This window comes from Mus musculus, chromosome 11 (assembly GCF_000001635.26).
Source record: "Mus musculus strain C57BL/6J chromosome 11, GRCm38.p6 C57BL/6J".
In the NCBI taxonomy this organism is placed as follows: Eukaryota; Metazoa; Chordata; class Mammalia; order Rodentia; family Muridae; genus Mus; species Mus musculus.
Genome location: NC_000077.6, coordinates 61,249,267 through 61,268,941, shown reverse-complemented (window position 1 = coordinate 61,268,941; position 19,675 = coordinate 61,249,267). Strand labels below are relative to the sequence as shown.

The 19,675-nt window shown below is 46.0% G+C and overlaps 1 protein-coding gene across 9 annotated transcripts in view; it reads left to right on the top strand.

Moving 5' to 3' along the window:
* The first annotated feature begins 1,413 nt into the window (after positions 1 to 1,413).
* Aldh3a2 (aldehyde dehydrogenase family 3, subfamily A2) overlaps positions 1,414 to 19,675 on the top strand; it is a 44,112-nt gene continuing 25,850 nt past the window's right edge. For 4 of the 9 annotated variants that reach the window (XR_388332.4, XR_388331.4, XM_006532031.4 and 1 more), the window contains exons 1-8: positions 1,755 to 2,088; positions 3,647 to 3,878; positions 4,611 to 4,696; positions 6,515 to 6,723; positions 10,084 to 10,201; positions 12,062 to 12,203; positions 15,152 to 15,318; positions 17,900 to 17,999. Coding sequence is in view for 6 of the 9 variants with exons in the window: in XM_006532031.4 (XP_006532094.1) it covers positions 1,936 to 2,088; positions 3,647 to 3,878; positions 4,611 to 4,696; positions 6,515 to 6,723; positions 10,084 to 10,201; positions 12,062 to 12,203; positions 15,152 to 15,318; positions 17,900 to 17,999 (1,207 nt within the window). In the remaining 3 variants the exon portion in view is untranslated. Of the gene's footprint in view, positions 1,704 to 1,754; positions 2,089 to 3,646; positions 3,879 to 4,610; positions 4,697 to 6,514; positions 6,724 to 10,083; positions 10,202 to 12,061; positions 12,204 to 15,151; positions 15,319 to 17,899; positions 18,000 to 19,675 lie in introns of those variants that run through there. The other 5 variants (NR_138545.1, NM_001331115.1, NM_007437.5 and 2 more) reach the window with 3 other exon arrangements.

Genomic DNA, 19,675 nt, shown 5'->3' with positions numbered 1-19,675 from the left:
AGGGTGGGGTGGTCTTGCTTCACCAAGAAGCGCCTCAGATAAGCCTCAACTCACCGGCCATTGTGAAAGCTACAAAGTTGGGGAAGTTAGCTGGACACTCTAGACAGAGGACACAGAATGCCAAAAAAGCCCTGGGATAGCAATGTGCCCAAGTGTTCAGTGAACAGCAAGGAAGCCACTCTGGCTAAAACTCATTACGTGGGCAAATCCTATAAGAAGAGGCACATCCAGAGGCCAAGACTTATAGGCTTATAGAGGATTATATGGGCTTTGAATTTTATTCTCTGGAGAGTTTTGAGAGAGGGACTGACTAATAAAGGTCACCGTACATTCTGAATGTATCAGTGACGCTGAAGGGGAACTAGTCAAACCCACCCAGTTACTTCATGCAGGAAGGATTTCAGGAATAATGAAGGAAGCATGGGGGTGGAGTGGGGCGGATGGTCTCAAAGATCAGAAACTGCTCCAATGAATCTCAGCTGAAACTCATTGCAGTACTGCCCACTTCTGTGCCATTTGGAGACACTGTGACTGTCATCCTCTAGGACTAGGAGCCACCTTGTCCAAGAAATTCCTAGAGGCAGGAATATACTGACTCTCCTTCCACGATAGAAATGCCAGCACCTGCCACACTACTGAGTCCATGGGGAAACAGAAATCTTTAGTGTCCTGGTAGTCTGTCCTTCCTTCCTTCCTTACTTTCTTCCTCTGGCAGAACTTCCTGGGAGGCCAAGGAGGGAGGAGAACCTACTCTGGGCTCCTGAACTACAGAGTGTAAAACGGTAAGTACAGAGCTAAGAAGTAACAGATTCATAGTCGCCAACCAATCAAGCAAGCAGCCTATTAGAGTGCTATTGCTATATATAGTAGATATGTAGTATGGTTTGAACCACTCATTATTGGGCTCAACATATATTTTGAAGATCAAGTCAAAGAGACAGGGAACACTGTAGGAAGTATGAGTTGTTTGCTGAAGAATAATAAAAAGTTCTAATGAAATTAACTATAAGAAGTCCATTATAAGTGTAAATAGAGATTAGCATTTAAATGTGTCCTTGGGAGTCCAAGGAAAGATTGGGTGAGAGCCTTCTCTGCTCTCTACTGGTAGAATTAGATGAGTGACTGCGCGGAGAGAACTTAGTCCCAGACATTTGAATACTTTAATGGGTCAGAAAAGGGAGAAATCCAGAGATGGAAAACCTAGGGAACGCCAAGGAAGGGAAGCGGAAATGTTTCCAGAAGATGGGAAGGACAACACAAAGTGACCGCCGTCGCTGAGCAGCCCCAGATGGGTACGAAAGTCAACCATTGCTAATTAGCCTGGAGAGGAAATTTGGGAAAAAACCTTGGATGGTACGCAGTAGAGAGGATTGAAAATCAGTGTGGGCGATGACAATGCTTGTGTGTGTGTGTGTGTGTGTGTGTGTATACACTGGATTCACCTCCTTCGCGTGCGTCACCCGGCCCGCCCCACCCAGGCCCGCCCTACCCAGGCCCAGCGACTTTGCCTCTGAATCTGAGGCACTGCAGGCGAAGGGAGACTACTTCCGGCCGGGTGAGCACCCTCGGGCCTCAGTTCCTCCTCCTAGAGGACGCTTGGCTCTTTTCTGAAGCCAGAAGGACTTCTTCCGCGTCTTCGCGTGCCAAAAATTGCACCTACACACCCGGCGCCCGGGGACCGCAATCCCGCGGCTAGATTAGAGGTAAGGGGCGGGGCCTCATAGTCACGTGCAGCAGCTCAGCCAATGAGTGCGCACTTTGTCGTTAGCAGGGAAGTGCTGGGGTTTGGCCCACACCCGGGCCGGGTCTAGGCCAGTAGGCGGATAGGACCCAGCAGCGGAAAGTGGCAGTGAGCTGTGGCATCATCCATAGCAGCTCCTTACTGGTACTGTGCTCCCTCACCTGCCTCGCTCCGCGTTCTCCTCAGGCCCGGCCATGGAGCGCCAGGTCCTACGGCTTCGCCAGGCGTTCCGGTCCGGCCGATCTCGGCCGCTGCGCTTCCGATTGCAGCAGCTTGAGGCCCTGCGGAGGATGGTGCAAGAGCGCGAGAAGGAAATCTTAGCAGCCATCGCGGCAGACCTGAGCAAAGTGAGCCTCCACAGGGTGGGAGGGGCCCGATGAGCCACCTTATTCCTTCTCTGTAGCAGGTTGTTTGGTTTTGTTTATCCAGCAGTTAAGAGGAAGCAGAGTACCCTGGACTCTGGACTCTCCAGCCCCGCTTAGAGCCCAAACTGTTGTATTTGCACTCATATTGAAGTGCATACTTTACTTGGCGCCGGCAATTTCTCGTCTGCGAACGCTCTGTATAGCCTTGCCCATTTCTGCTGCGTTCATAGTCTCTTTCCTTACAATGTGCAGTTAACTCTGGATAGGCTGGATCTCAGTAGTTTGTCTGCTTGGTAGGTTTCAGCTATTTCACTCCCTGTCTTTATTTCATGACGTTAAAAGAATGGTTTCTTTTTGTTGACAGTTCTTTTTATTTCCTATAATCTTCAGCACTGAAATTCCCCATATGACTTTGTGTGACATTAATCATATACATGATTGACCTCCAGTATACAGACAATCACCCTGGGGACCTGATAAAATACAAATCCTGACTTAGTCCTCGTGAGACTGTGTCTGAGATTTCTAATGAGGGCCCAGGTGATAACATATGGCCTGTTTAGAAGCAAGCTTTGAGTACCAAGGTTTTAAGTAGTGTTCAAGGTACAACTATGGTCTGTTGTACTCTCTAGTAATATTATTTCTCCCTTTTACTTTCTATCTGTATTCCAGGCATGGTAAGACCTCTATTTTCAGATTTTCAATCAAAGACTGCTTCAAAAAGTGGTAACAGTAGTTGTAGTAGAATCTAGAAACCTTCCTTCAGAGTACTTCTGGTAAAGAGGGGCTGTGGTAATTAGTAAACAAGATAGGATAGTGAATATTAAAACTCTGTGAATCATCCACTCCTCAAACATCAGATAGTTTGTGTATGTTTGTTCATACATAGCGTTCCTGAAGAAAATATATTAAGTCCAGAATTTAAAATCTGGCTCCAAAGTAGAACATATGCAGGTGTGACTCTGGTTATAAACCAGTGCGTTAAGGATGAAGTATCAAGATGCTGCTCAAAAGCAAAGTTGCCACGGTACCTACATCGTGACTTCGGGAGGCTGTTATTAATCGGGAGGTGATGCTGAAAGGGATCATTTTTAACCCTATTTTAAAAGGCTTGGATCGGTAGTGAAGACGTTAGAGGCTCTGAATGTATTAGAGAGGAAGAATCATCCTGAGTATCCAGGGTGTGCCTTATTGAGAACTTGGAAATAAAAAAAAAAATCTGATAGCAAACCGGGGGAGGGGGTGGTGTCTAATAATACCAGTTGTCACTGCAAGTATACTTGGTCTGAGCGTTGTGACATCCTAAGTTAGTGGTTCTCAACCTTCTAATGCAGCCACCCTCCAAACAGTTGTGGTGACCTCCAAACATAAAATTATTTTCATTGCTTCTTCATCACTGTAATTTTGCTGTTGTTATGAATCATAATGTAAAATGTCTGATACGAGACCCCTGTGAGAGTCACAATCCACAGAGTGAGAACCGCTGTCCTAAGCCAAGTATTACACAGTTTGTGTAAGAGTAACTGACCTTCTCTTCCAGAGTGAACTCAATGCATACAGTCATGAAGTCATTACCATCCTTGGAGAGATTGATTTTATGTTGGGGAATCTTCCTGAATTGGCTTCTGCGAGACCGGCTAAGAAGAACCTGCTAACCATGATGGATGAGGCCTACGTTCAGCCCGAGCCTCTGGGAGTCGTACTGATTATTGGAGCTTGGAATTACCCTTTCGTTCTTACCATGCAACCGCTGGTGGGAGCCATTGCTGCAGGTCTGGCGCCAGCTGTGGTGTCTTTATTCCTTGGTCGAGAGTTGTATTTTGTCTTAGTGTTTGTAAGTGTCTAGAATACATTTTCTCTAGTGGTCGGCAGCAGCAATTTATTGAGAATCCATTCGTGTATGTACGTGGATGAGTGCTGCTGAGAAGTTGAAGTTTTCCATGACTACTGAAGTACGGGGGGCATGAATCTGTGAGACTCAGAGGCATCTGATTGAGTCAGTAGTCCCAAGTCTTTGGAGTCAGGCATTCATATTCTAATGTGGTTTCAGTTTACTGGCCTCCGTCTTTACACAAACCAGTCTAAAATCCAAGTCTGACCAGTTTCTTTATTTACATGAAGGTATTGGGCGTAATGCTAGCTAGAGTGTCCAGTGAATCCCAACAGGTGGAAGTTCCAGATCAACGCTTATGTTGACCTAGCCTGTTAGCTCAATGAGTCTGAGCAGAGAGGAAACCCTCCAGGCAGAGCTACAAAGAAAGAGATAGAAATCTGGGGGACTGTGAGGAACTGGCAGATCCTGTTGTCAGTGAGATGCTGAGAGCTAACGGGTTAGCACTTGAGAAGGAAAACATGAACAGAAAGAGGACAGGAGATCTGGGGGGTTGGGGGGCAGACCTAAGAGCTGCAAAAATAAGTGAAACTTAGCCTGGACCTGTACATGGGGTAGCTATCAAAGTTACTCAAGTCCTGGATGATGTCATTGTGCTATTTGCTTTATTTAGGAAATGCTGCCATTGTTAAGCCCTCAGAACTCAGTGAAAACACGGCCAAGATCTTGGCTGAACTCCTCCCTCAGTACTTAGACCAGGTAAGAGTATCTTGATCCATCTTCAACACACCTGTTTATGGTAGAAAACACAGATACAATTCTTGTGCTAGTGGATGTCATTGCTGGCTGGGGATCAATACGATTTCCTTAAGTCCACAACAGTTGGCTTAATAAAGGAAGCCAGGTTCCAAAACACCCTGTAGAATGACCCAGCAACTGTGCTTGCTCAGTACAGTGTACCTTGGCCTGTGGCTTTTATACATATCTTTCATCTCTTTCTACCCTCTGCCACTTGGGAGGATACAATTTTAGACATGGTTTATTTAGTGAAATAGTTAATGAGAAGCTAGCATGTTTTGATCACTTGGTTTTTTTCCTAACCAAATATCACTGTGTTATTACATGAGTACTTCTGTTTTGTAAAGAAAGTGCCTTCCTGACCCAGCACTCCGAGTTAACATGCGGGTATTGAGAACATCAAAGGCCGACTAGGGGAAGTGTCCTACCCCCAGTTTTTGGGTAGGGGATCAAATTCAGAAGCTCTCCTGTTCTCTAGAGAGGAAGTTGATTGCATTGTGACTGCGGGGTCCCACGTGCATCTGCAGGGGATGTTATCTACTTAGCTTTTATCAAAAGGCAACTTGGAAACCCCTGATTTGTGTTATATTTATTAATTTGTAATTTCCCTGCACCCGACTTCAGTCCCTAGAGTAATTTTGTTCTGTTCATTGCCGTAGCACCATTGTCATAGCTCACAGAACAGCTCTGTTCTCTAGCTTGGTTATCCAATGTAGAAGAATGAAATGGAAGATAGTGAAGGTCATAGATCAAGTGGGACTTGGAAGCAGAAGACACAGGGTTATTAAGGCCTTGATTTGCCAGATTACCTATGGAGTAAGGCATGGATACATTAAAACTTACACTCGTCTGCTGGACTCTAAAGTGAATAAGATGGAATCAGCAGGAGATCAGATGAGAAGCAGAGATTGCCAGGCCAGCTCATTCATCCTCCATCTGACAGCTCAGACGCCCTTGTGTATCTCATGCTTGCCTTGCCATTTCCTCTCGGTCTTTACTTGTGTTTCCATGCTGTTATAATTCAAGGTCTTTTCTCTCGGTTAGCTACCTAACGGAGGCGTAGTGCATGTACCGGGTAGGGTACAGACGTTATGTGACATGGAACTTTTCCCAATAACAAGCTCAGAGAGTGTCTGAAGTCACTGATGCTAGTGAGGGACAGAGCCTAGATCCAATCCAGATCTACTTCAGAACCAAACTCCTCAGATCTGGTGCTCTGAGTTCGTCCTGTTTGTTCAGCAGACAGGGACTGATTCACCGTAGTCTTAGCCTCCCTCCTTGTATCGTGGACAAAGAGAGCATATAGGGATTAAGACAGCTAAGTGCGGGGCTGGAGATGCGTCAGGAGGTGGAATACTGGCCTGGTGTGTACAAGGCTCTGGACTGGCTCCCCACACTGTGCAAAACAGAATGAGAGAGCCACAAAATTCCCTTAGAGCATCCGCCCCTCGTCTCCCACGTGACCCCTGTGGGGCGCATTGGCTCTCAGCTCCCACGTGACCTCTGTGGGGCGCATTGGCTATCAGTAGTGCTTTCATTGATGAGGTCTCATAGGAAATACTGAACTTTCCGTCCTGCGTAGCTTGGTGGTTCCCAGTTGCCAGCAGATACGTTGTCCTCCATTTTTCTTGGATCACCGCTCTGATCGGTCGTTCTCAGGAGGGGATTTTAATCTTTTGGTTTTGCTGAGTGCTACTTATTTATGCTGGGGGAAAAAAATCTCTGACATGAGGCAATAAGATTAGTTTGACAAAGCAGGAATCTGTTTCTCTCTTTAAGGACCTGTATGCGATTGTTAATGGCGGTATCCCGGAAACCACGGAGCTTCTGAAGCAGCGGTTTGACCACATTCTCTATACAGGGAACACTGCAGTTGGAAAAATTGTCATGGAAGCTGCTGCCAAGCATCTGACCCCTGTGACCCTGGAACTCGGCGGGAAAAGCCCTTGTTACATTGACAGAGACTGTGATCTGGACGTGGCTTGCAGGTGGGACTGGCTTTGATCCTGAGGTTTTCCCTAGCGGGTGGAAGGTTTGCTAATGGCTTGTTTTCCTTCATGCTTGAACCTCATGACTTACAGCCTCAATGGTCATCAGACTTTAGTGGTTGGTGTGCTCAGGAATAACTGGAGCCTCTCGAACTGTCTTCTGATGCCACACATAGGGCCTGCCAGCATGGCATTTTCCTTAGGAAGTTTGGAAATATTCTTATGGATATAAACCTGGCAAGACATTTTGCCCAGCGTTGCCTCCCCCCTGTCCTCCCCCTCCCAGTGCCGGGAATGACTCTGGAGCTTTATTACAGCAAGCCTGTGGTCCACATTGAGCTGCACTCGGAGCCCGTGGCAAGGAATCCTGATGTTTTGCTGGTTGATGAAATAGATAGTTCAAAGGGTTAAGTGTATTAGTAAAGTGTTTAAATTCTCAGTTGGAAGGGCATTGTGTTCACTACTCTGCTGAGATCTTTTACTAACAAAACAATATGACAGATATTTTGAATAGTGGTTTGCATCTGGGAACCAGTATAGCTTGTTCTGCCGGCAGGAAACTGGAAGCCCCACCTCTTCCAACCAGCGATTGGCTGTGGGTATAGTTATTGATTGATCAAGAACCAAATGAGGAACAGGACCTTCAGCATTCACAGGCAGGTTCCTGATCAGAGCATCAGAACTAACCCTACATCTCATCTTTTCTGTCCAATTACAAACAAACAAACAAACAAACAATCTTCTCCCAGACATAAATGGAACAAAACCATAACAATCATGTAAATCACACAGTTAGTATGACACACCACTAACATCCAGCCAGCCCATCATGTTTGTCAGTTAGTATGACACACCGCTAACATCCAGCCAGCCCATCATGTTTGTCAGTTAGTATGACACACCGCTAACATCCAGCCAGCCCATCATGTTTGTCAGTTAGTATGACACACCGCTAACATCCAGCCCATCATGTTTGTCAGTTAGTATGACACACCGCTAACATCCAGCCCATCATGTTTGTCAGTTAGTATGACACACCGCTAACATCCAGCCCATCATGTTTGTCAGTTAGTATGACACACCGCTAACATCCAGCCCATCATGTTTGTCAGTTAGTATGACACACCACTAACATCCAGCCAGCCCATCATGTTTGTCAGTTAGTATGACACACCGCTAACATCCAGCCAGCCCATCATGTTTGTCAGTTAGTATGACACACCGCTAACATCCAGCCAGCCCATCATGTTTGTCAGTTAGTATGACACACCGCTAACATCCAGCCAGCCCATCATGTTTGTCAGTTAGTATGACACACCGCTAACATCCAGCCCATCATGTTTGTCAGTTAGTATGACACACCACTAACATCCAGCCCATCATGTTTGTCAGTTAGTATGACACACCGCTAACATCCAGCCCATCATGTTTGTCAGCTAGATAAAGTACTCTACTATCATTCCTAACTTTAAAAATTATGATCCTATCCCTGGATTATGTTTAGATTTTAGCCTGTTACACCATCTGAAAAACACATCTTCCACTCTATAACCTCTCTCAATGGTCCCCATCAAAGCATCAGAAACAACCCGTACAAACCAGTGGCACACGCCTTTAGTCCCAGCAGAGGCAGGCGGATTTCTGAGTTCGAGGCCAGCCTGGTCTACAAAGTGAGTTCCAGGACAGCCAGGGCTACACAGAGAAACCCTGTCTCAAACAAACAAACAAACAAAAAAAAGTTCAGCCCCTCTTCACTAAATTAGGTTTGACTGCAAGGGAATGACTGTCTCCATGCTCTGGGTGATAAAATTTTCTCTTCTTCAGAGCTGTGGCACCGTGGAGGAGATAGGGAGTTAGGTCATGGTTGCCGCTTGGCCTCTTAGAATAGAGTAGAACATCAAGAAAAAGAGACCAGTGGTGAGTGCTAGGTTTTGTGCTAGGGCTTTGTCTGTATGTAGGAAGGGGGAGGGTCTACAAAGAGGAGCCTGGTAGAGGATGCTGGCTATGCCTTCTGCACCTGCACAGCTGGCCAGCAATACTGCAGCCACAGTGGAAAACTGGAACCTGGTCTGTGCTCACTCACTATCCCAAATGGCCTTTTGGCTGGATAAGCAAGGGAGGAGTGTTGGGAGGCCACTCTCTTTTCCTGCAGGCCAAGTCTTCATAGCTTGTTAGGTACTGTTTACCAGGAAGACTCGTTTTCTTGCTACTTAGAATATTTTACCTCCGTTGAAAATGCGTTCTAAAGGCTGGCGAGATGGTTCAGTGGGTCAACATACTTGATGCACAAACCTGACCATCTGAGTTTGATACCTGGAGCTCATGTTTCTAAAAAGCCAGATTCTGAGTAGATGGGAGGCCTCAAGTATGGAGCGAGCAGAGCAGCAGAAATGAGAGATGCTGCATCAGTGGGGTAGAATGAGAGAACCAGCTCCCAGGATGTTGTCGTCTGGCCTACACATGTGTGTGTGTGTGTGTGTGTGTGTACGTGTGTGTGTGTGTGTGTGTGTGTGCGCGCGTGCGCATACACACTGGCATGCATGCTTCCATGTACACACATGCACACACACAAAATCGAAAAGAAACCTGAAAATGCATTCTAAGTTTTAACTAGATGATCTACAGCTCCAGTTTTTATTTATCTTGTTTTTAACAATTACTGAGTATACAGAACCCTATCGGTTGGCATGATGGTTAACCTTAGCTGTCAACTGGATGGCATTTAGAATTACCGTGAAAACAAATCTCTGGGCTTGTCTTTGAGGGATTATCCAGATCAGGTTGATTGAAGTAGGGAGACCCACCCTAAGTCTGGGGTTATGGGTGAAACAAAAGTCAAACTGAGCATAAGAATTGGCCGCTCGCTCCTTCCTGGCGGTGGGTGTCATGTGACCAGACATCAAGCTCCTGCCACCATGACTTCCTGCCCTGATGTAGTACCCTTCAACTGTGAGCCAAAGCCAGCTCTTCCTTCCTGAAGTTACCTTTGTCAGATGTTTTGTTAAAGCAACGTGTAAAGTAACTAATCCATTGGAAGACATTAAAATGGAAACAATGGGGGCGGGAGGGTGGCTCTGCAGTTATGAGCACTCTTGGTTAAGAAGCTGCTCTTCCCAGCGATCCTGAGTTTAATTCCCAACACCCACATGATGGCTCACAGCCATCTGTAATGGAATCTGATTCCCTCTTCTGGTGTGTCTGAAGACAGATCACTCATATACATTAAAAAAAGAAAGGAAGGAAGGAAGGAAGGAAGGAAGGAAGGAAGGAAGGAAGGAAGGAAGGAAGGAAGGAAGGAAAAGAGACTGAATTGTATAGATAATCTGTTTTTGGTTTGTTTTTGTTTTTTTTTCTCCTTAGACGCATAGCCTGGGGAAAGTACATGAATTGTGGTCAAACCTGCATTGCTCCTGACTATATCCTGTGCGAAGCCTCCCTCCAGAATCAAATCGTACAGAAGATTAAGGAAACGGTGAAGGTCTGTGTCCAGCAATTGCGATCCCACTGATTTCAGTAGGGTGATCGTCGAGTGAAGTACTTGCAGACAGCATCTCTGTTCACCTCTACTCCCAACCCAGACAACCCCAGTCACACGTGTGACTGCATTCACTCCCGGGCTAGCTGAGAACCCTGCATCTGCAGGGGTCAAGGCTGAGTTGATGCATGTCCACTTAAATCAGGTTATTGATTTGTTGACAATTAGTGGAGGCATATAGTTAAATGTCAGTGTTGCCTGTGGCTTTGAGAGAATGTTTCCAAATCACTGGAAGAGAGCCCTTATTGCTTCTTGCTGATGAAGTTTATCAAGTTGTCATGTCTGTAGAGGACCAGGTGGCCAGTAGTTTGAAGGACTGAAGTAAATGCCTTCTTAAAGTCCACCCTGTAGAGCAGTGGTGCCAACCTTCCTAATGCTGTGACCCTTTAATACAGTTCCTCATTTTATGTGACTCCCAACCATAAAATTATTTTTTATTGCTATTCATAACTGTAATTTTGCTGCTATTAGGAATTGTAATGTAAATATCTGATACACAGGATATCTAATCTATTACCCTGTGAAAAGGTCGTTCAGCTCCCGGGGTCGGGGTGGGGGTCACGACCCACAGTTGAGAATTTCTGCTATGGAGGGTTATCCATCTTCTAGAGTATATCAAGGAACTAATGAAGACTGTGTTCTGGTAACTATGCTAAGGCTTGAGGGAGAGATGGGATTTTCACTGTTAGAGAGTGTTTGACTAGGGTTTGAAGAGCGCTAAGCCACCTCGCAGAGATGAACTTTTTGTTAGTTGATCATCAGAAAGGGTAGAGAATAGCAAGGAGTAATGTATGAAGAGAGTGAGACCAGGAAGTATAGAGAGATGGCATAGGTGAGACTGAGGAGTCAGACAAGGAGAACATCAATGCTGTCTAGATCAGGGGCGGTAGACAGAAGAGTGGATCAATGTCCCCGTGAGACTGAATGCAGTTGGGAATTAGGACTGTGCTTTATTGAATATGATGATGAGTTCCAGAGGATCAAGGGCCCCTCTTCCTGCCTTTGAGGAGTTTGTGCTATGACATAAGAGTTCCCAGTTAAATAATGTGTTGGAATAGCTAGGGAGCCACTTAAAGTAAGTCTCTAGCCCTTATCTTAAGGACTGTGATTGCTCTGGTGTGGTCCCCACCCCCAGCTTGTTATTCTGTGATTCAGTTAACCTGAAAACCTGGCTGTGTTGGTGGCCTTAGCCTCAGATAGAGCATACATTTTAACAGGCCTGGTAATTTAACAAGGATATATCTTGATACATTGAATAGTTGAACTGTTATCAGTGACTGGTAAGAGACTCTGCAGCAACTGCCCAGCTTCTGGGAGAGACTCACTGATGGTCAAACAAATAGCCTCTCCCTGACATCAGTTCCACTTCCACCAGGAAGGGCTGTGAGGAGACTGGGGGATCTCTAGGAACCTGAAACAAGAGAAGTGCAGGCAGAAGGGTGCACGCACGTGTGTGTGCGTGCGTGTGCATGAGAGAGAGAGAGAGAGAGAGAGAGAGAGAGAGAGAGAGAGAAAGAGAGAGAGAGAGAAAGAATGTGTGCATGTGTGTGTTTGTGTGTGTGTTTGTGTGTGTGTGTGAGGGTGTGAATGTCTGAGTACCTATCTTATTTGTTAATGCTTGACTTGTCTAAAAACTTGAAATTATGACTATGTGCTAGTACTAAAATTATTTAAAGAGTGGGTGTTGGATTTGATGAGGATATAAGCCAGATCAGTTTTTAAACACCAGTAGATTTTTAACTTATTAAAGAAATAGGCATATGGGTTTTGTCACAATTAAATAACTCCTGTTGTTTTTAATAGGACTTTTATGGGGAAAACATAAAGGCTTCTCCTGACTATGAAAGGATCATCAATCTTCGTCACTTTAAGAGGTTACAAAGTCTGCTTAAAGGCCAGAAAATAGCTTTCGGTGGAGAGATGGATGAGGCCACACGCTACTTAGGTAAAGGAAAATCACCTTTTCCTGTAGAAGTTAGCAATTTGGCATCACCCAACATTTACTGTTCCTACACAAGCTGTAAATATTGCTTTTGGTGGGCTTCTTAAAGTGCATGTATGCATGCCCCTTTTAGATGATCTTGTCACTTTCATTTTCTTATATTTTCTTGTATGTTACTTGATTCTTTTATTCTGAAATCATGAGAAGCAGAAGGGAATTTTACATAATTATCCCCATTTATAGATGAGAACATAGCTCAGAATCCCACCATTAAATAGCAGCAAACCCTTCCAGAGATGGTGCTTTGAGTTGCTGGTCTTGGCCTTCGCTTGTTCACACTCCTTGTGTATTTTGCCTCTTTGCCATGAATATATATTACTTCGAATTTCATCTTATATGGAACCTAGGGCTCCACACATGCTGCACAGGTAATCTGCCACTGGGCTACATTACCCAGCCCTTGTTATATTGAATTTAATTTGTTTATCTTGATTTTCCATTCTATTTACTTTATGTGTGTATGTGTATGTGCACACACACATACAGGTGCCGTAGTGACTCACGTTTCCGTTGCTGTGATAAAGCACCACAGTAAAAGCAGCTTGAGGAGAAAAGGGGTTTGTTTCATCCTACAACTCTCAGCTCATCGCTGAGGGAAGCCAGGGCAGGGGCTCAAGGCAGGAACCTAGAACAGGAACGAAAGCAGAGGCCATGGAGGGGTGCTGCTTACTGGCTTGCTCCCAGGGGCTTGCTCAGCCTGCTTTCGTATACACATTAGGACCATCTGCCTGGGGTTGGCACCGCCCAGGGTCATCTGGGCCTCCCACAGCCATTGTTAACCAAGAACATGCATCACAGGCTTGTCCACAGGTCAGTCTAATGGGGGCATCTGCTCAGTTGGCAGTTTCCTTTCCCCAAGTGACTCTAGTTTGTGTTAAGTGACATAAAACTAACTGTTGGCCACTTGTCAGCTTGACACACACACACACACACACACACTCACACTCTCACAGCCCTCCCCCTTTCTCTCTGTCCTTACTAAGCCATAACCTTTCCCTCCTAGTTAATCCATAAGATCTCATATTAATATCAACATTACAATAAAAGACAGACATTCCAACTTTTAAAAGTCCCATGTTCTTTAAAAAATCAAACACTTTAAGTTCGGTTTCATTAGATATCCAGAGTTTCTCTGAAACTCCCGTCTTCCTAAAATTGCAAAGCATCTCCAACATATTCAAGGTCTCAGAGGCTGGCTCCACTTCACAGCCACCACTGTGCTTGGTGGTCTTCGCCTGGTACCTGGCGTCTCCAAAATTCTGGGCTCACTGTTGCAACTGGGCTGCCTCTTCACCAGTAGACTCTCCTGGGCTCTCTGCCACATGGTGCGGAGACTCAGCTTTTCTCGGTGTCCACTTTAATCCTGGAGCTTTTACTGCAGCTGAGGCTACACTTGCCCCAGTGGCCTTTCAAGCTTGGTTCCAAGCCTTAGCTGCTCCTCATGGGCCTGTCACGGCTTCAAATCCAGTACCACCTGGGAGTCTCTTACACGTTACCATGTTCAGCTGCCAGCACAAGGTACAGTCTTGGCCACAGGACTGCTGTGTCCTGACCCTGAAGAACCATTTCCTAGAAGATTGCACCTCATTGATGTTGGTCCCTTCTTAGTCAGAGATGATTTTTCAGCCCCAGCTCACCAGAGCTACAGATTACAATTCAAAATATTGAATGGCCTTGATATTTATTGTCTTTAAGGGACTCTTCTGAACTTCCCTCTGAAACTCCACAAGCCAGGCCTCCATCATCTATACCACTGTCAACATGGTGACATGGGGTGATCCTAGCGCCAGTTCCTATCTTAGTTGTGTTTCTGTTGCTGAGATAAAACGTTATCACCAGAAGCAACTTGAGGAGGAAAGGTTCCTCACAGCTTATTACTCTCAGGTCATTCCCCGTCCCCAAGGGAAGGGAAACAGGTACCTGGAGGCAGGGACCTAAGCAGAAGCCATGGAGGACCCCTGCTCGCTAGCTTGCTCCTCATGGCTTGCGCAGCCTGCTTTCTTAAACATCCTAGGATGACCCGCCCAAGGTGGGACACCACCCCTGTGTCCTGGGCCTGTCCACATCATTAATCAGGAGATTTGCCTGTAGGCGATCTGATGGAGGTATCTTCTCAACTGAGGTTCCTCTTCTCAAATAACTCAAGTGGACATAAAAACGAACTAGCATATATGTAAAAGTCGGGAGATGACTTGAGGGACGTTTTCTCTCCTTCTGTGTGGGTTTTAGGGATTTAAACCAAGTGGGTAGGCTCAGTGCCTCAGCACTGTACTCATACCTTTGCTTGCTGAGCCATGCCACCGGCTCTTACTGGATTTTTAAATACAATTTCCAAAACTAGCACACAAGATGATGGGAGAAATACAAGCACGCGTGGTGGGCCAGAGACCTGACCCCAAATTAATTTACTTATCTTTTTTTATCAGCTGTTAAAAAAAATCTTAGAAGGATACAAATAATAAGGAAATTCATAGAGATTCTCCTGAGTTGTTGGATGTTTCTGAGGTTGTTACTACCATTGGAAAACAGAATTCTTCCATCCCACTCTTCTTCTTCCAGTCTTCTAGGTCACAGTGTGACCACAGTGTGACCTAGAAGAGGCAAAAGAAAGGAACCTGGAGATCAGCTTAGTCTAAAGTAGGGCTCCTCCCCGAGCTCCACAGTGGATTTGGAAAGCAGAATTTGGGAGGAGTCAGAGCTTCTGTCACTCAAAACTAGGCCTGGCACATGGAGGACAAGCCAATAGGCCTTGTGTAGTGGATGCCCAGTGGGTGGTTAACCCAGAGGAATAAAGAGGAAGTTTGAGTTTTGCTTTCTTTGTCCTAAGCTTGACCATTTGTATCTATCATTTGTTTGTTTGTTTGTTTGTTTGTTTGTTTGTTTGTTTTTAGCCCCAACCATACTTACAGATGTTGATCCTAACTCCAAGGTGATGCAAGAAGAAATTTTTGGACCAATTCTTCCAATAGTGTCTGTGAAAAATGTAGACGAAGCCATAAATTTCATAAATGACCGTGAAAAGCCCCTGGCTCTCTACGTATTTTCTCGTAACAATAAGGTACGCTTTACAGAGAACAATCCACCCTCAAGAATCAGACTTCTTTATTGCTATAAAACACAGATGGTTTATTTGTATATCAACGTTGACTGACCGACTATTAATAGCTTGCTGTCTTAGGTCCGGAAGCCTTGGTTTATCGCTGTATCCTTATCCCCTAGGGTTAGAGCCGAATCCACAGGGGCGAGTGGGCTTTTAAATGACAAACACCTCCAGGATAATTAGAAAACCTACATGTACCAGCACGTGGAGCTTTTTGTGACATGGCTCCATAGAGCCTGCCCCTGTGGCTCAGATGGCATTACTAGCCACTCAGATGGGGCTGGGGAAGGCAAAGGCCTCTGGCACCATCATATATATGGCTGAGAGAACTTGGGTTTCAGGTTCCCAAAGGATGGCAGCCCTGTATCAACAGGCAAGTAGCTCTTGTCTCCTCCTGTGTGGTCTGCCGTTTCCGTCAGTAGGTGACTGCTCTTAGCTTCCATGTGGCTTCCATGTGGACATGTAGGTCCAGGATCCTCCTAGAGAAATGGAAAATGAGAACGGGGAAGAAGGGACCAGTCAGTGTGAGGAGTTCCTTGGCCAGGGGCCATGTGCAGTTTCTGATAGTGAGGTGCTGTAGTGACGCGGTGGCTTCGGGAGCTCGCAGTGCTAGGGAATTCTCATGGCCACACATACTTGAAAAGAGATAAGTGTGCACGCTTCAGTAAAGTCTGCTAGCAGCATTCGACTGAGTGCCGAGCTCTTCCCCTGTGGTCACTAGGAAATCCCATTTGAAACCCGCCATGAATTCTCAGGGCGTATTATTAGTACCTAAGTGGAATGATGGTTGTTAGTTCAGTATCATTGAGGCTGTTTTGTTTTGTTTTGTTTTGTTTTGTTTTGTTTTGTTTTGTTTTGTTTTGTTTGAGAAAGGGTTTCTCTGTGTAACAGAGCCATGGCTGTCCTGGATTCAATTCGTAGATCAGACTAGCCTTGAACTCACAGAGATCCACCTGCCTGTGCCTCCCGAGAGCCAGGATTAAAGGCGAGCACCACCACACTCAGCTTGTGGCTTTTTTGATCTTAGGTCAACTAACTGTGTATTCAAAAATAAGATAAGTCTAAAGTCTTTTTGCCCTTCATACCTGTTAATCATGTAGTACAGTTTAGATCAGAGATTGAGATATAATAATTTTAATGTACTGTTTTTATTTACTCTTTGAAAATTTCATGCATGCATACAATATATTTTGACACATCCACCCCCTAGTTCTCTCCTAACTCTCCTTTGCCCACTTACTCATGGTGTGGGGTCATCCACTGGAGCGTGGTTGAGATTCTAGGGGGCATACCTGTAATGAAACAGACTCTCCTGCTCCCAGAGCCATCCAACTGTCAGCATCGCTTTAGCTAAGGGATAGGGGCTCACTAATCTCTCCCCATCCACAATGCAGTGTTGACTGGCTTAATCTTACACGGTCACCCACAGCTGCGCGCTCTCAGGAGCGCAGTGGTCTTAGTTGCTCCTCCGCACCTCTGGCTCTTCAGTCACCACCCTCTCGTTGGTAATCCTCAACTCCCACGGGTAGGAGTGTGATCTAAATGTAGTCTGCACACTCTACAGATACTTCCTGTCTTCTCTTTGGGCAGTTGAGAGTTTCTGTGGTAACTGCTCTCCTCTGCACAAGGAAACCTCTCTGATGATGTCGAGAAGTGTACTAATCTATGGGTATAGAAATGCAAATGTAGAGGGTAGTTTGACACTAAGCACTTAGCAGAATACTCCTTGTCGTAGGTTCATTGTTAGGAACGCTCTAAGCTCCCCAGCCGCCAAGGACTCTTGATTTGTGGTGCTAGGCGTGCTCCTGCTGCGGTGCTACCCCCATATCATTCCTGCCACCCCTGCGCCCACTGGCATCCCTTGTGCTGGTCATCATCACAGTTCACAGGTTCACTGCCGCATAAGACTCCCCCCAACCCCTGATTCCCTCACCTCCAACAGCCTGTTAGCATCCCATGGTACTGTGAAAGCTATTCAGGGCAGAACCCTTCTGGTCAGTACCAACTTCAGAGAAGTAACTATTTCTAAATTGTTGGTACTATGTTGGACTACAGAACTTGATGTTGACCAGTAAACAAAGGTTCAGAGCCACTCTTCATCTACAGCCTATGTGCTGGGGACCAAATGTGTTTCAGATTTCAGAATTCTTAAGGTACTGTGTACCCTAGGCTGGCCTTAAATTCATGCTTCTCCTGCGCCAGCTTCTCAGTTGCTGAGATACAAGCGTGTGCCACGCAGCTCGATTGCAGAATGTTTTCAGGTTTTGGAATATTTCCCTGTGAATTATGAGCTGATGGGACCTAGGTTTAAGCACAGACCCCTTCTGTGTTTCATGAGATGATGTATTCATAACCCGAAGATAATTTTATACAATATTTTTAGATTTTGACATGAACTTTGTGTCTCCCCAAACTTAAGAACTTGCACCAACACACAAAGCCAGAATGAATGTCCTTAGAGACCACAGTGAGTGCCTTCCAAGACACTGGAGTGATAGGACCTTAGGTCTGACCTGGGTGCCTTTGGTCTGTCCCTCAGCTCATCAAACGGGTGATAGATGAGACCTCCAGTGGTGGAGTCACCGGCAATGATGTCATCATGCACTTCACTGTTAATTCTCTGCCCTTTGGAGGTGTGGGTAAGTATGACTGTCTTCATTATTATTCTATTGCTGTCATGAGACACCGTGAGCAAGACAATCTAAAAGAGAAAACATTTAACTGAGGGCTTGCTTATAGTTTCAGATGGTTACTCTCCATCATCCTGACAGTTTCAGAGGGTTACTCTATCATCCTGACAGGGAGCATAGAGGAGGTAGACAGGCATAGAGCTGGAGCAGTTTGCAGAGAGCTCATATCTGCTCTGCAAGTTGCAGGCAAAGACACTCAGGTTCAGACTCGACCTGGAGTGGGCTTTTGAAACCTCAAAGCCCCAGTGGTATACCTCCAAAAAGGCCACACCCATTCCAACAAGGCCACACCTAATCCTACCCAAACAGTTCCACTAATAGGGACCAAACAGACCTAGGAGCTTATGAGAATGGCTTCCCAAGTCACCATAGCGACCTTCTCTGAATAGAAATGTGCCAGAAGCATGTTTCCCAGATTTCTTGTACGAGCTGTTGAAAGTTGGGTAGTGTTTATTGTGCATGTCCCTGGGACCGTGTCCTCCTCCGGCCACTCGGCTTAGGGTCATTTTCTGGTTGCTGCTCACCTGGCTTGCGGTCATTTCCTGATGGCCTGCGCAGTACCGTCTGTCCCGTCATACTCTGTCCTCATCGTCACTGACCACAGCTGTGATGACTTTTCTTCAACTCATTACTTCCCTTACTGACTAAGCTACCAGATCTTCCCAGCTTAAGGGCCAAGAATCAGGTTTCAGATTAATTAGCGAGATACCTGTATTTAAGTGCAGTACAGTGAGAGAAAGGTTTAGAATGCCAGAAACAGAATCCCTCTGTGTTCTACTGGAGTTGATGCTGAGGTGGGTAGTCAGTGCTACATGCACTAGCCCCCCAAGCCTCCATGGGGAAGGGCAGCCTTTCCTCGTGTGCTGCTTGATTTGAGGCGTGAGAGTCCCCCATTCTCTAAAGGATGGGCAAGGGGCATTTTGTTATTGGGGAAGCATTGTGGATGCAGTCTGGTCCTTTCCTCTGGGTCCTTCCTACCCTGGTAATGGCTTTTGCTGGCCCCTCTTCCCCTCCCTCAGTGTCCTCGGGTTTTCTCTCTGGTGTCATTGTCTCTCCAATGAATCAGTCTTGCTTTCTGACTGATCCCTTCCCACAAAACACTGGTGACTGAGCTGTGACCTGGCCCCAGCTAACTGTCCCCGGCTTCCAGGCAGCCTGCCTGCCTGCCTTCCGCCGTTGTCCATTGCCACTGCGCAGGACAGTTTCATCTGCAGTCTGTTGTGTGCATTGTGTATTATAGCGTGGCTTCCAAGAAGACAGAAGTTTTTCCTTGATTATTCTTATCTGGCCGCCTAACCTTGTTACCCCATTTTCAGTTGCTCTTCAAGAATTTAGAGGAAACAAGTGAGGGGAGCCATGGATAAATAAGGTCACGTGGACTGATGGGAAAACACACGTACAGCATTGAGCGTCAGATCAGACTAACCTTAGCTCACTTTTAGCTTCCTCGTTTAGCAGCCATGTGACCTTAGGCAGATCGGCTGGCTCTGGGTTAGAGGTTCAGACCACCACAGGGTTGTGGTGGGAGTCCCCAAAGAACACCCCGAAACACTTAGCACACTTCTGGTATAAAGGACAGCACAACCCCAGAGGGGCTGCAGATCCTGACCCTGCATCCTGCCTGA